General features: G+C 41.9%; 1 protein-coding gene across 1 annotated transcript in view; it reads right to left on the reverse strand.

The window, feature by feature from the left end:
• Positions 1 to 16,716, reverse strand: part of LOC138671620 (probable E3 ubiquitin-protein ligase makorin-1) — a 77,105-nt gene that overhangs the window by 27,523 nt on the left and 32,866 nt on the right. Inside the window, exons 5-7 of the mRNA XM_069759797.1 lie at positions 4,085 to 4,194; positions 3,829 to 4,016; positions 3,612 to 3,722 (exon numbers count right to left, since the gene is read on the reverse strand). Coding sequence (XP_069615898.1) covers positions 3,612 to 3,722; positions 3,829 to 4,016; positions 4,085 to 4,194 — 409 coding nt within the window. The remainder of the gene's footprint in view (positions 1 to 3,611; positions 3,723 to 3,828; positions 4,017 to 4,084; positions 4,195 to 16,716) is intronic.

A 16,716-nucleotide genomic window follows, 5' to 3' on the forward strand; every position in this document is an offset into this window, starting at 1 on the left:
GGTCAAAGTGCTCACCACACATCTAGATAAGTTTCTTAGGGGTCTACTTTCCAAAATGGTGTCACCTGTGGGGGGTTTCAATGTTTAGGCACATCAGGGGCTCGCCAAATTATGGCGTCCCATCTCAATTCCAGTCAATTTTGCATTGGAAAGTCAAGCGGCGCTCCTTCCCATCTGAGCTGTGCCATGCGCCCAAACAGTGGTTTTCCCACACATATGGGGTATCAGCATACTCAGAACAAATTGTACAACCACCTTTGGGGTCCAATTTCTCCTTACTCTTAGTAAAATAATAACAAATTAGAGCCAAAATAATTTTGTGAAAAAAAAAAATTTAACTTTTTTTTAACATTCCAAAAAATCCTGTGAAACACCTGAAGGGTTAATAAACTTGAATGTGGTTTTGAGCACCTTGGGGGGTGTAGTTTTTAGAATGGTGTCACACTTGGGTATTTTCTATCATATAGACCCCTTAAAGTGACTTCAAATGTGATGTGGTCCCTAAAAAAAAAAAAGTAAAAATGAGAAATTGCTGGTTAACTTTTAACCCTTATAACTCCCTAATAAAAAAAATGGTTTTAAAATTGTGCTGATGTAAAGTAGACATGTGGGAAATGTTATTTATTAAGTATTTTGTGCGACATAACTGATTTAAGGGCATAAAAATTCTAAGTTGGAAAATTGCGAATTTTCAAAATTTTCGCCAAATTTCCGTTTTTTTCACAAATAAACGCAGGTACTATCAAATAAATTTTACCACTAACATGAAGTACAATATGTCACGAGAAAATGTCAAAACCACTGGGATCCGTTGAAGCGTTCCAGAGTTATAACCACATAAAGGGACAGTGGTCAGAATTGTAAAAATTGGCCCGGTCATTAACATGCAAACCACCCTTGGGGGTTAAGGGGTTAAGCGCAGTCAAGGCACCCAGTGCCAGAGGCATAAAACAAACAAAAAACTGCAAAACCTCTTGAACCTGCACCATATTTGACTGTAGGTACTGTGTTCTTTTCTTTGTAGGCATCATTCAGTTTTCAGTACACAGTTGAATGATGTGCTTTACCACAAAGCTCCATTATGGTCTCATCTATCTGCAAGATGCTTACCTAGAAGAATTTTGCCTTGCTTTCAGCAGTGGGGTCCTCCTGAGTCTCCTGCCATAGTGTTTCATTCAAAGCTCGACAGCTAGTTTGTGCTGACACTGATGCACCCCGACCATGCAGGAAAGCTTGAATTGCTTTGGAACTTGCTTGGGTCTGCTTATCCACCATGTGGACTATCCGGTGTTGCAACCCTTTAGCTAATTTCACTAGATGTGAACAGAGAAAAATTGCTGCAGTGCCATGGGTTGTAAATGTGTTGATTATGTTGCGCACCGTGGACAAGAGAACATCAAGATCTCTCTGGAGATTGAACGATCTCAAGGTTACAAGTCCTCAGACTGTTCTCTTCTCTTGGCATCGTCTCAGTGTGTGCCACACTAGGCATGGAGAACAAAGATTGAGTCAACTTCTCCCCTTACCTGGTTCGGGTGTGATTTTCATATTGACCATACCTGTTCCTTGCCACAGGTGAGTTTGAATAAGAATCACATGCTTGAAACAAAGTTGTTTCCCCACAGTTTTGGAAAGGTGCCAACAATTTTCCTGGGCCCATTTTTCGGGTTTGTGTGAAATTATGTCCAATTTGCTTTTTTTCCTGTTTTTCTGTTTTGTTCCAATACATACAAAGGAAAAAAAACATGTATAACAAAATGTGTAATTGCAATAATTATCTGGGAGAAATACTTCATTTTCTGTAACAATTTGAAGGGCGCTTTCTGCTTTGGCCATGCCTGTACCTTTAAACCAAACAAAAGTTTTTAAGAAAGTGTCAGCAAAACGTAAAATCAAAATAAAACTATATGGGTTTCCAACAGTATGCCATTAAAAAAAGTGTTTCATTAAAAAAAAAAAAAAAAAAAAAGGAGAAAACGTAATGGTAAGCTTAATCTCGTCACTAGCTTTCATGTAGGCATAGCAACTGAGCCTGGATCATTCCTGGTAGATTGCCGTGTTACACAGTCAGCATCTGCCTCTTACAGCAGCAGGTGCCAACAAGAAACGCCGGCTGCTGTTAATTTCTGATAGCTGCATTTGAAGTTTGCAACTGATTTTTGTTCTTTACACACCAATACAGCTTCAAGTCCCCAAATAGGGTGGGTTGAGAATACGGAGTAGGGACATGATTCAGTTAGACCGGAGCTGGGTAAAGTGCAGCACTCGGGACACATCCAGCCCTCTGTTCCAGTATGGCCTGCAGACAGAGCTGGGGGGCTGAAAACAGTAGCCCACAGGTCGCAAGAAGCCCCCTGGTGACCACCACTTTTCACATCCTTGGGATGCAGAGTTGAATACATTGGTGGATGATTGGGATTCCAGCTCCTTCTACCAATCAGCGTGTGAGACAGCATTACTTAATTTCGTGTCGCTGCTGCAGAGAGTCAATACACAGGAGCAAAGTGCTGGGGGAATGGGAGCGAGGTTAAGTTCCTTTTTTCATGTGTATGAGATGTTACATGTATATAGCAGGCCAAATAGGTGGCTCATACTGCATGATTGATGCTCAATTGAGGGCTCCTATTGCATATAGGGAGGCTGTGTTGGGGGCTCATGTTGCCTATAGGGTATGTCAGCATATTTCATTTTGCTCCTCATCAAGTGATAATATAAACACAATTTATTAAAGGGAATCTGTCACCCCCAGGAATTTTTAACTAAAAGAGCCACCTTGTGCAGCACTAATGCTGCATTCTGTCAAGGTGGCTCTTTTAGTTCTTGTTCCTGCCACTGCTGAAAGAATCTTTTATCAAATTTGTCCCTCAAACATTGAAAATTGCCAGGGGGTAACGGTCTTTCCCCCCTGACACAGACACACCACAGCAGTCCCTCAGGGCCTCTGCGTGCTGGGCCCGCCTCCTCTTCCTAAATTAGCATCCCCGGCACCTGCGCTGTAAGTTCGAAGGGCAGTGCAATAGCACATGCCCGAAAAAAAAAAAAACTGCAGTTGGGCTTCCCTTCGAACTTACAGTGCAGGCGTCGGGGATGCTAATGAAGGAAGAGGAGGCGGCACCCAGAGGCCATGAGTGACGGCTGTGGTGCGTCTATGTTGGGGGGAAAGACCTGCCATCTCTGGAAATTTCATGGTATGAGGGAAAAAATAATGTGATAAACGATTCTTTCAGCAGTGGCAGGAACAAGAACTACAAGAGCCACCTTGACAGAATGCAGCATTAGTGCTGCATAAGGTGGCTCTTTTAGTTACAAACGTCTAGGGGAGGGGGTTGACAGGTTCCCTTTAAAAATTAGCATAATTTCAGGCTATTGGATCGGCCTGCCATAACAGTTAGAGTCTCAGGTGGCTCCTAGGGAAAGTTAATTGCCCACCCCTGATTTAGACTATTCAACTTACTGGAAAAAATAAATAAATTATGCAGCAGAATCAAGCACAAATACAGCTGCTCTAAAATTATATATTTAGGATTGAGAAGATTGTTCAACACCAATGCATTTACTATACAAAATACTGCAACCATTAAAAAAAAAAAAAAAAAAAAAAGTCTGTTTACCCAGTCTTTGCTTTAAAATCCTCAATCAACTGTATTTTCTCATCAGAGTCTTCAATCCAGTATCTATGTGGGATAAAGTAGCTTGACTTCACACGACACTGTGGACATCCCCTTTTGAGGTGAAGACAAAAAAATATTTGTTCTTAAGTTCTGTTTTGTCCAGAGGGTTTGAGTTTATAAAATACTACTAGTAGCATTCACCTTTGTAGCAACTTACTTTATAACCTCACGCTGAAAGTCTCGAGTCGTTCGCCAACGTTTAATGCAGCCAACACAATAGGCATGACTGCAGTTAGGCAGAATTCCAAATACTCTATCTTGCACCATTTGTTTATCATACACTTTATCCATACAGATCCCACAAACCACATCCTTGCTGCGTTCATACTGAATGCCTGAATCCCCCTGCAATGAGAATTTAATTAGCTAAATATGTAGAAATTACAGCTGCGCATCATAATTACTATACTAACCCTTTTCAAATGGAGAGTTTTCAAAGATGTTCGCCGGTTTGTCTCATCCTGGCATTCTGGTTCTTTTGATTTACCAGTTAGTATTGGGCTAGACGAAGATCTGAAGAGACCTAAAAAGAAGCAAACATTCTTAGTTCTGGACACCCTAGGGGGCAGTACCATGCACTTCAGCTTTAGAATCTCTCTCGTGTGTGTGTGTATGTATATAATATATATATATATATATATATATATATATATATATATATATATATATATATATATATATACACACATATACATATACATATACATATATATATATATATATATATATATATATATATATATTTTACAGACCAAACGTTTGGACACCTTCTCAATTAAAGATTTTTCTGTATTTTCATGACTATGAAAATTGGACATTCACACTGAAGGCATCAAAACTATGAATTAACACATGTGGAATTATGTACTTTACTAAAAAGTGTGAAACAACTGAAAATATGTCTTATATTCTAGGTTCTTCAAAGTAGCCACCTTTTGCTTTGATGACTGCTTTGCACACTCTTGGTATTCTCTTGATAAGCTTCAAGAGGTAGTCACCGGGAATGGTTTTCACTTCATAGGTGTGCCCTGTCAGGTTTAATAAGTGTGATTTCTTGCCTTATAAATGGTGTTGGGACCATCAGTTGTGTTGTGTAGAAGTCTGGTGGATACACAGCTGATAGTCCTATTGAATAACTGTTAGAATTTTTATTATTTCAAGAAAAAAAGTACCTAAGTAAAGAAAAACGAGTGGTCATCATTACTTTAAAGGGACTCTGTCACCTGAATTTGGCGGGACTGGTTTTGGGTCATATGGGCGGAGTTTTCGGGTGTTTGATTCACCCTTTCCTTACCCGCTGGCTGCATGCTGGCTGCAATATTGGATTGAAGTTCATTCTCTGTCCTCCATAGTACACGCCTGCGCAAGGCAAGATTGCTTTGTGCAGGTGTGTACTATGGAGGACAGAGAATGAACTCAAACACACTTCCAGGCTGTGTAAGGGCTATTTGAAGGAGAGTGATGGGGTGCTACGCCAGATGACCTGGCCTCCACAGTCACCAGACCTGAACCCAATCGTGATGGTTTGGGGTGAGCTGGACCGCAGAGTGAAGGCAAAAGGGCCAACAAGTGCCAAGTATCTCTGGGAACTCCTTCAACATTGTTGGAAGACCATTCCCGGTGACTACCTCTTGAAGCTCATCAAGAGAATGCCAAGAGTGTGCAAAGCAGTCAAAGCAAAAGGTGGCTACTTTGAAGAACCTACAAAAAATAAATAAGAAGGGGGCACCACGGGCTAAACAGTGGGATCACCCTGACCTACAACCAAGTATATCAAACAAAAACAAAAGAAAAAAAGCGAAGGTCATACAGATGGGAATCACCACGCATTGGATTTAGCCAAAATAGAACAATTTTTATTACACTGCAATATAGAAAACAGACAGTTTAAAAACTGCCTTATTATGTGCTCTGTTTCTAAGGAACAAGTGTGTTGCCTTTTTTAATTGTTTTTAACCCTCCGTCACATACAACTGATCTGACAGGCGCTTCTCTTTTACTTTCATTTCTCCTTCCTCACCAGATTGTGAGGAAACCCCCTCCCTCCAGGTAGTCTCCTGTCTCTTGAAGGTCTGTGAAACCTGATATCACAGTTGGATTTCAGAGCTTCAGGGGAGAGGATATAGCTGCACAGATCTCTCAGGCTCATTGTATGTGAATACGTCACATTCAGTAAGGTTGGTATTTTATGTTTTTATTCATCACAATAGTTTATTTAGCTTGTTTTATGAATGTATAGCACAAAATGTGAGGATATTTCATAGAAATAAGGGAGACTTTATAAAAGAAAGTGTGCTGCTCAGGCATATACAGTAGTTCCCTAACATATTCCTTCTCTTGCTTCAGATTATCTGCTGAAATGGAGAGGAAAATGTACAATTTATCCAAACAACTTGATGTTGAGGAAGTAACAAACATGCTGTTAGATGATAGAGACCTCACACTGAATGAGGATTTAGGAGAGGAAAGTGAGATTGATTCTCATGATGAGGTGGAAGAATGTGTCCTGGATTCTGAAACAGAGCAAGATGGTGACAGTGGTGAGGATGAAGAAGTTGGATCATATTATACTGGAAAAGATAAAAATACTAAATGGAACAAGAAGCCATTCCAGAAAAAACGTAGGGAACCTTTAAACATTATTACTCACCTTCCTGCAGTAATAGGAACTGCACGTAATGCAAAAACTGCAGTTGAATGCTGAAACAGTATATTTACAGATGACATTCTGGACTCTATTGTCACATATACCAACCAATATATAGACATTATAAAGGACAAGTACATCTGCAACAGAACCATCAAGCCCACAGATGAAATAGAACTGCGTGCTTTTTTTGGATTACTGTACCTTGCAGGAGCTTATAGGGCAAATAGACAAAGTTTGGAGGAACTTTGGGGTAAAGATGGGGATGGAGTTGAAAAATTTAGCCTTGTTATGTCCATAAACAGATTCAAGATTCTAATTCGTTGCCTTCGGTTTGACGACAGAACTACCCGAACCGAACGCAAAACACATGACCGACTTGCTCCAATTCGTGATATATTTCAAAGATTTGTTGTAAACTGTAAACAAAGTTATTACCCTGGAGAGAATCTCACTATTGACGAAATGCTCCCTGTTTTTCGTGGTAGATGTGCCTTTCTTCAATATATTCCATCCAAGCCAAACAAATATGGAATAAAAATGTATGCCCTTGTTGATGCCAGTAAGACCTACACTTACAACCTGGAAGTTTATGCAGGAAAACAACCAGAAGGTCCTTACTGTGTGAGCAACAAACCCATTGATGTTGTAAAAAGACTGGCTGAACCTTTATTTGGATCGGGTCGCAATATTACAGCTGACAATTGGTTTACAAGTTGTGATCTGATTGATTATCTGAAAATTCAGAAGCTGTCATATGTGGGAACTGTAAGAAAAAACAAAAGGGAATTGCCGCCACAGTTTGTAAGTGTGAAAGAGAGACAACAGTACAGCAGTATGTTTGCATTCCATAAAGGAAAGGCTTTAGTTTCCTATGTACCACATGCCAAAAAAATCGTACTTCTTCTATCAACACTTCATGATGATGCTGCCATCGATCCTGGGACTGGGGCAGAAAAAAAAACGGAGATAATTACATTTTACAATGCCACCAAAGGGGGTGTGGATACAGCAGATCAGATGTGCTCCACTTTCAACGTCAGCAGAAACATCAAACGCTGGCCAATGGTCATATTTTTTGCTATGTTGAATTTGGGTGGTATAAATTCACAAGTAATTTATCTTGAAAACAAGCTTGAACCACTCCGTAGACGATTGTATCTGAAAAAATTGGCCCATGAACTAGTACTTGGAGAGCTACGCAGGAGAAGCGTGAAAACAATCGGTATCCCCTCTCGCCTTCAAGTTCAGATCAAAAGGTTCCGCCCAGAAGATGATGGTGAAAAGTCACCATCTGCACCACCCACAAAAGAAGGAGATGCACCACCTGCCAAACGGAAAGCGGAACCAGATGGCTTTCAAATTATGAATGTCTCAAATGTCATAAAGCAATTTGCCTGACACATGCAAAAATGGTGTGTAATTCTTGCTATTTGCTCTGCAAGTGTGACTTTTCTGGGGAAACCTCAGCATCTACTTCTGATTGAATATGTTTTTAATAGTACTTAAGGTACCTTAAAATTAAGTTTGTGTTCAAAAATTTTCTTTGTACATTTTTTTGAGAGAGTCGAACTGGGGACTATTTGGCGGGAGTTTTGAAAAGTTTGTATTTCATAGTTATTAGTTTTATGTTAAGTAAATGTTTTTTTTGCAACTGATTATGTGTAGTCTCTTTTATTACATCCCTATGAAGGTCACTGATCACTTTTCGAGCACTGAAATTGCAAACATTAGATATTATAGGTATTTTTCCAGCAGGCGCCTGACAGGCACATTGTATGTGAACTTGTTAGTCCGAATATTGTATGTGACGGAGGGTTAAACTGTCTGTTTTCTGTATTTCTTGTTTCATGTATATTGCAGTGTAATAAAAATTGTTCTATTTTGGCTAAATCCAATGCGTGGTGATCCCCATCTGTATGACCTTCGCTTTTTTTCTTTTGTTTGATATACTTTTAAGAACCTAGAATATAAGACATTTTCAGTTGTTTCACACTTTTTTGGTAAGTATATAATTCCACATGTGTTAATTCATAGTTTTGATGCCTTTAGTGTGAATGTACAATTTTCATAGTCATGAAAATACAGAAAAATCTTTAAATGAGAAGGTGTGTCCAAACTTTTGGTCTGTACCGTATTTAACAGGCCTGAGTAACCTGCAATGTGTAAGGATGTATCCATAATACAGAGTACAAATGGTGGTAAAATTACTATATTTATCTATATCTAGTAATTTTACCACCATTTGTACTCTGTAGTATGTATACAGTACATCCTTACACATTGCAGGTTACTCAGACCTATTAAAAAAAATAAATAGACAATCTTTGACTGTACCCCCTTTACTTTTTTGAATGCTCAGAAAGCCAAATCCCCTTCTGATTTAAGGGGTTGTCACAACTAGGACAACCCCTCCTTTGTCAGATTTTCCCTGTGAAAATAAAAATCAACAAAACTCTTCTCTCCTGCTGGCAACATTCCAGGTGTCAACACTATTGTTCCTGGGACTAATATGTGGTGTTTATGACAGGCCTAATCAGCACTGGTGTCACTGTCCCTGCATTTGGATGTATATATCTAATCAAGAGGAAGTGAGAGCTGCGGCTTGCCACTCACTTTCTCTTAATTACCTACACATCTGACGCCAGTGCTGATGGGGCGCAGTGCTCAAGTCTTAATCACAAGTGAGCTCCAGTAATGCGATACCACTGAAACGGCATCAGTATGAGAGGAGATTATAGGAGTTTGTTTGCACCCGTAAAAAATTTTTGGTTGAGAAGAGTGTCCTGGAAGTGGACAACATTTGTAAACCACAACTCCTGCACTGCAATAAAATTAGTTGCACCACTCCAGCATTTTTCTTTAATTTCCTTCCATCCAGCCTTACGCTTATCAGCTGCTATCTTAGGCTACTTTCACACTTGCGACGGGCCGACGTACGTTGTGAAATAAATGAACAACCGGGGCAGCGGATGCAGTTTTTCAAAGCATCCGCTGCCCCACTGTAATGTCCGGGGAGGAGGGGGTGGAGTTTCGGCAGCGCATGCGCGGTCGAAAATAGCGGACACGCCACACAAAAAAACGTTACATGTAACTCTGTGCCGACGGTCTGACAAAACACGACGCATCCGTCGCACGACAGATGCGACGTGTGGCCGTACGTCACAATGCGACGGCTAATGCAAGTTATGGAGAAAAACGAATCCTGCGGGCAAATTTGCAGGATAAGTTTTTTCTCCAAAACGACGCATTGCGACGTATGTCACACAACGCTAGTGTGAAAGTAGCCTTAATCTGTTCCCAGCGCCGCTCCTGTTGCTCTACAGCAGTTTGTCACCTGCCGGATCGCTCCAGTGTTTGCTGGAGTGATCTGTAAGTACCTGAACCAAAAAGTACCTGAAGTACCTGAACCAAAAAGAGGCCCTCAGACTGGCCAGGGCATGCTGCACTCCATGAGAGGCAGAGGTGGCATTTACAATGAAAGCCTATGGAGCGTCAAAACGAAGCTCCATAGGCCCTTTGTAAAATGCACTTCCGGCTCATGCATAGTTTTGGTCAGTTTCATCAGCTACAGGTCATTTGTTGCAGTCTACATTATTACTATAGTTGGATATAAAGATAAAGAGCATTTAAACAAGCAAACCTTTTAATGGCCAACTGAAAAGATGGTAACAAATTGCAAGCTTTCGAGACTACTCAGGTCTCTTCATCAGGCATAGACTAATACAAAATTTGAAGAATCACATTTATACACAACACAGCAGAAAGAGAATGCAATGGATAAGACAAGTGACTTGAAGCAGAGCTATCATTATGAGAGAGGGGAATAAACAGTTGTGCCCATAAATATTGGAACAGCTCATAGATAATGAGTGTGAATGTTTTATTGTCCTCCGATTGGGGTCTGGTTCTGTGTTGTGATGCCCCCACAAGGTCTGACGACAAAATTCCTTAATTGATGCAGAAAGACAAATCCACGACATTCATTCTTGCACTGAGTGTCAAAGGTTGTCATCAGCTTTTACTCACAGACCCTTCTGTCTCTCTGAGATTTGAAATTACACTTAATACAATTTCTCATGTCCATGGTGCTGTGATCTGGGATACAAAAAGGTTTTGCCACAGGTAGATCTATTCTTTTTTCTCTTATTGTGTGGCGATGAGAGTTCATCCTTGTTGTCAGTTTTTGCCCTGGTCCCCTACATACAGACCCCCAGTTGGACATTTACTACAAATAATTAAGTACACCACATTAGATGTGATGCAGCTGAAAGTACCTGGTATCCTGTAGTCCTGATGTGAATTGGGGATCTTTATTTTGTGAATGGTCATAAACAGACAGGTTTTACATTTTTTATGGTTGCACAGAAATGTTCCTGCAGCTGTTGGAGAGGAGAGGGAGCTTCTGACAATGATACTTCTTAGATTTGGGGGCTGCCTAAAAACACAGTAGTGGGGGTCTGGAAAAACGGAGAGAAAAGTGAAAAGAGAGTGAATGAGGAAGGGTGCTGTTGTGGGTTCTGAAAAATTCAATTACTAGTAAGTAATCAATTTTCCCATTCCCCATGACAGCACCATGGAGAGAGATTACAGAGAATCCTCTAGAGAAGAACTACCGCTTCTAAGACTTTTCTCCAGAAAGTAAGATTCCCAGCACTTAAATTTAACCTATAGTGCTTAAAGAAAGTGGAGGGTGAAGACCATGTGGCTCCCCTCTACAGATTTGTTCTACTGAAGAATTAGCCCACTGCCCAGCATGTAGAAACAGCCCTTATGGAGTGGGCTTTATCACCATCAGGAAGAGGTGGGTGTGGGGGGTGGAGCCTCTTGATGTGTAGGCCAGAGCAATTTCTGTCCTGATCTATCTACCTATTGACCCTTTGGACACTGCCTGGCCTCAGACCTTGAAAGAACAAACAGGGAGGTAGATCTTCTGAATTCCCTGGTTAACTCTACATATTGTAAGACGCATCTCCTAACATTTAAGGTGTGGAATTCTCCTTCCCCCTCGTTTTTAGGATTATCGCAGAAAGATGGCAACATCATTTCCTGGGACCTGTGAAAGGTTATCACCACCTTGGGAAGGAAGGCTGGGTCAGGACTGAGTATGATCCTATCCAGCAAGTATCGTGTAAAGGGCTGATTAACCGAGAGGGCGCGCAGCTCCCCCACAACTCCCAGCTGATCTAAGGAGTACTAAAAGTGCAGTTTTCAGTGCCAAGACCTTGATTGAGCAACCTGATAGAGGTTCGAACAGGGATCTGGTTAAGGTTTTGAAGACTAGTCTAGGTCACAAGGAGGGGCATACCAGAGCACCAGACCTGCGTTAGAAAATTTAAATGAAAATAGAAGAAAATTGGAGTCCGGCTCAACAGGACTGGATTTCCTTTTCTTTTTCAAAAGAAAATATAGTAAATACAAAAGAAAAATTTACATGGTCGACACGTTTCGACTGCACTAGGCAGTCTTACTCAAAAATGTAATGGTTACAGGGTGGTCAGCAATTTTCTGGTCATAAAAGGTTCCTAGCGCTGCAGTATGAACTTTAAGGATACTCTTTCAGCCCCTTCTCCCACCCACTTTGTAAGAACGCCAGGATAGACACTCAGGGGATGTTGCCATTTCTCAGTGGGTCAAAACCTGAAAATTAAGAACTTTCCCCATATTCTGGAGTAAATATCCATTTTGATTTTTTTCCCCCTGGATTTCATATAGAGATTAGTAGAGATTAGGTTTTCTGAGCATCCTCTGAGGGGGAAGCTTCTAGCAGCTAAACACCATGCCATCAAATGGAAACCCCTCGTATTGGGATGTAGCATGGGTCCCTGGGGTGGTAGCTCTGGGATTTTGGGATTTCTGGAAGTACCCATGAGTCTCCCACAGCCAGACGGTATAAGGTGAACCAGACTCGCCGGGGGCCAGAAGGGAGCTATTCATATAACTTACTATTGGTCTGTCTGAATTTTCCTCAGGACTATTAGAATTAAGGATATTGGAGGGAACTCCTAGGCTAGCTCAGGGGTGGGCAATTAATTTTCCCAAGGGGCCGCATCAGAAACTGGCACTGCTGCGGAGGGCCGAACCAATCGACTTAACTTAAAGGGGCGGTCCAAAACCAAAGGTGAATTTCATATTAATTGTATATCTATTCAGTGTAATAATCTAATCTTGTTTTCTAATATACTTCAATGAAAAATTCCCTGATGTACCCTTTACATTCTGACTTCCTGTCTTTTTTTAATGTCCCATGGCATTTTGTTTGAGATTCAGCAGTGCATTCTGGGATACTCAAATTAGCCGTCATCAGGGGGCAGAAGCTGCCCTCACTGCTGTAAGCTCTGCACCCTCTTTGAATTTAGACGCCATCAGTGATGTCTGTTTTGGAGGCTCTGCTAGTCCTCACCTGATAATGCTTCAGTTGTAAATTCTGATGCATACTCGGTATGAGTTTTCTGTGCTATATTCCTTTGAATGCACAGTGTCTGTGCGCTCCCTTGCTGGCTCTAAGGAGAAGAGATAACCCGGCAGGGGCCAGTCCAGTCCCTGAAACAGATGCTATTTTCATGGTGGGGAATGCAGCTGTGGCAGTGACCGCAGCCTCTGCCCCCTAATGATGTCCCGTGTGAATACCCCAAAGTGCACTGGGATTCTTAAAAAAATAAAAAAGGTCATTGGAAGTAAAAAAAAAAAAAAAAAAAAAAAAAAAAAAAACACACCAGCAGACAGGAAGTTACATTAGAGAGGGAAAGGTAGAAATTTGTTAATTGAAATATATTAGAAAAGTGATTAGATTATTGAATTAAGTTTAGTATGAAAGGCACCTTTGGTTTCGGATCACCCTTTAATTCTGCTCAATATTAATTTTATGACTTTTTAAAAAGCAGTTGCTTATGTGATGAAATTTACATGAGCATATAAAAAAAACCAAAAAAAAAAAAAACAAAACAAACAGGATTTTCGTCCAGAAAGACGATTTTCCATCTGTATTGTCATCTGTGTGGCATCCATTTTTATAGAGCAGAAGTGAATAAAATTTAAAAGAAGAAATACAGTGTCCTGTGTTAGTAATGGAAATTATTCGTAAAAATCAGATGCTATATGGATGATTCATATGGGATCCAATTTTTTTATTTTTGCACACTCAAAAACTTCTACAGGGGGAACGGTCTGGAGTGGATGTGATAAGCCACAGATCACAGGGGGAGCACTATGGGGGACTTAACCCTTACCTCTCCTGCACAGGACATACAACAGTACAAGCTGGGAGCAAAGAGGGAGGATTAACCCTCACATACAGAGGTGAGGAGGCATATATGGTGGGGGCAGAAGAGCAGTTTGGGGAGCACATAGAATATGTATGTAGTGGGGGTGAGGGGGCACTTCACTGCTGGACCCCATATTCAGTGGGGTTTTATCCCCCTTCAGCTGCCAGGAAGATCCAGAGAGATGCAGTGGCTACTAATAAGCTGCTCTCCCTGAACCTAAACTACAGCCCCACAACTTTCATTCCACAGTGTGAAAGGAGGCAATGCAAGGTGCTGTGACCTCCTCAGCACAGCGGACACAGGATGCTGCCTCCCAGGTGGTATCTGGGCTCCTCTTAGAAGCTACCTGCCCATTATCTGCAGCAGATGGGTGTTGTAGTCCATGCTTCCCTCCTCCGGTCCTGACCGCTCTGCCTCCTGACCTGCATAGGTTTGAGCAGCTCTGCAAGCTAGGAACTGAGCAGCCCCGCATCCACCAATCAGACAGGGGCAGGGCAACAATCGCTTCTGAGAAAGATCAGACTCCTAGATCAGTCCCTCTCCGGCCTGCTGGCTGTGAGCGTCAGCGAGCCACACAAACACTCAGGGGGCCGGATGTGGCCCGCAGACCGCAGTTTGCCCAAGCCTGGGCTAGCTCCTTCAGCCATGTGTGAAGTAAGGCATCGACCCCATAGAGCAGGGGTCCCCAACCTGTAGCTCGGGAGCAACATGTGGCTCGCGGTCCCATGAATTGTTGCTCGCGGCTGTGTCAGCTTGGTGCATTAGCTCCAGTTGTAGCAAACAGTTATGAAGAGCACATCTGAAAATACTGAATTTTGTGAGCAGCCCTGCACAAAAGAGCAGATTTGGATGCACATATACTGGTCTTAGGGGTTTTGAGATGATTTAAGTATGGTACGCTGGAGACAAGATGACACCACCTGTCAGAGGAGGTGCTTGAAGCTGGATGTGACATTGTCTTGGGAGTGCTTTATAGGAGAATACTGAATGGGGGTATTGTAGAAACCCATGGATCTTTGTATACTGCTTTGGGATGATTGATTTTTGTGGAAAAGCTTTGGTTACCATTATGTGAGGGGGGCGGGAGCTGAATGTGGCTCGCGACCCTCTCAAGGCTGGATGTGGCTCGCGACCCTCTCTCAGAGCTGAATGTGGCTCTCAAGGTCGGAAATGTTGGGGACCTCTGCCATAGAGGCTGCCTTTCGGATTTAGGGAGAATTTTTTTTTTCTCATCCTTGCGCTGCTTGCGAACAAGTCTATTTGGGGTCTCCCCCAGCACTTGACAATTCTCTGGAACGACCCTGGGTTTAAGGACCACTCATCCTGGCCCATTAGGTGACAACTGAGGTAATCTGCCTCGGAGTTTTTCTTTAGGTAACTTTACATATGCCACTGCTTTTTTATTGTCCGTCAGAATTTCTACATGGTGGCCTCTAACATCCACTAGCATTTGTAGTAAAGCCAGCCTTATAGCTGCTAGCTTCTTCCCATGGGAGCAATAATCTACCAGATTTTGAGAACATCCCCATTGGAAGTTACACCCCCCCCCCCCAGTGGGTGATCCACAATCGAAAGGGCTTGCGTCCGCGATGACTACTTTGGGATTCCCGATTTCCCAAGGAACGCGAGATTTTTTGCATTGCCACCATCTTAATTATTCTTACGGGTCTTTTGAAATGGTAATCTTTTTGTCTAGGTTCTCCTTGGCTTTTCTGCCCTCTTCCAGAATTTCCACTGAAGTTTCCTAAAGTGGAACAGTGCCCAAGTTATATCAGGAATGCAAGACGTTTAGGTCCCCAGGAATGGCATAGCCTCTTCGAGTGTTCAGATTTTTGATTAACACATCAACCTGCACACCTTTAATTTTTTTCCCTAGGAAGGAAAGAAGGTTGACTCCTGTAATTTAACAAAATTCTAAAAAAATATTTGCACCTGTTCTGGCTTCACTTGAGATTTTTTGTTAAGTTCATTATCCATCCCAGAGAACACCGCATCTCCCTGATTTTTACTGATTCTACGCACTCTGCTTTAGAAGATTTGCTGATTGTAGGAAAGTCAAAAGTAGTGTTTCCCAAACTCCAGTCCTCACGGACCCCATGGGTTGCACAGGTGAGAATTCCTGATCCATTGATACTTCCACTACTTGTGCAATACTAAGGAAATCCTGAAAACATGACCTGTGGGGTCCGTGAGGAATGGAGTTTGGGAAACACTGTTCAAAATGGATGAATAGAATATCTTCCTCTCTTGGGAGCTGACATTTCTGCCACTATCCTTTGTAAATGTCCTTGGGGCCATAGATGTGTCAAAAGGGAAGGACCTGAATTTTTAAGTGTATTAAGCGTCGTTGAATGTCAACTGCTACCCTGAGGCGGTTTTGGTGGTAGATTTTTGGTGAAAGATAGGCACATGGTGGTATCTGAGGTCTAGAGTGGCCATAAGACATACCAGGAATAACAGCTTTACAGATGACTCGAAAGTTTGCAATTTGAAGTGCTTGGGAACAAAGAACAGATTAAGACCCTTTAAACTTATAATTGTCCTGAAAGAATGGTCTTTTGTTTTTTCCTAGAAATAGGCCACTGTAACACCCTTCCCCTTGTGGTACTCAAGTCAACACCCCATTTCTTATCAGAGACACGCTATCTCCCCCTCTAGGGAAGGACCTATCCATTAAAATAAATGGCTGCCCACTTTCCCCATTCCCACAAACACGCTGCCTTGGGGTAATCATTGACACTGACCTCTCCTTCAAACCACATGTCCATGCCCTTTCCACTTCCTGTCGACTTCAACTCCAGAATATTTGATGGATCTGTACATTCCTCAACTAAGAATCTGCAAAAACCCTAGTCCATGCCCTCATTTGCAGCCTTGACTACTGCAACCTCCTGCTATTTTGGGTTTTTCTTCAGTTAAAAACTGTCAGAGGTCCTCTCTTGAATCTCATCTAGGATGGGAACAAAATGTGTGCCTGAGAGCACATGGACCTGGCTAGCGAAGTGGCAGCTGTGTTGGCCCTAATAATGGCAGCTGCTGCCTCCCAGCATCTTCTAAGTAACCCCTCTGCCTCCCTATCCATGGAATCACAAAGGTATGATGAATCCTCAAAGGGTATTGATGTTTTGTTTGC

The sequence above is a fragment of the Ranitomeya imitator genome, chromosome 3 (genome assembly GCF_032444005.1).
Source record: "Ranitomeya imitator isolate aRanImi1 chromosome 3, aRanImi1.pri, whole genome shotgun sequence".
In the NCBI taxonomy this organism is placed as follows: Eukaryota; Metazoa; Chordata; class Amphibia; order Anura; family Dendrobatidae; genus Ranitomeya; species Ranitomeya imitator.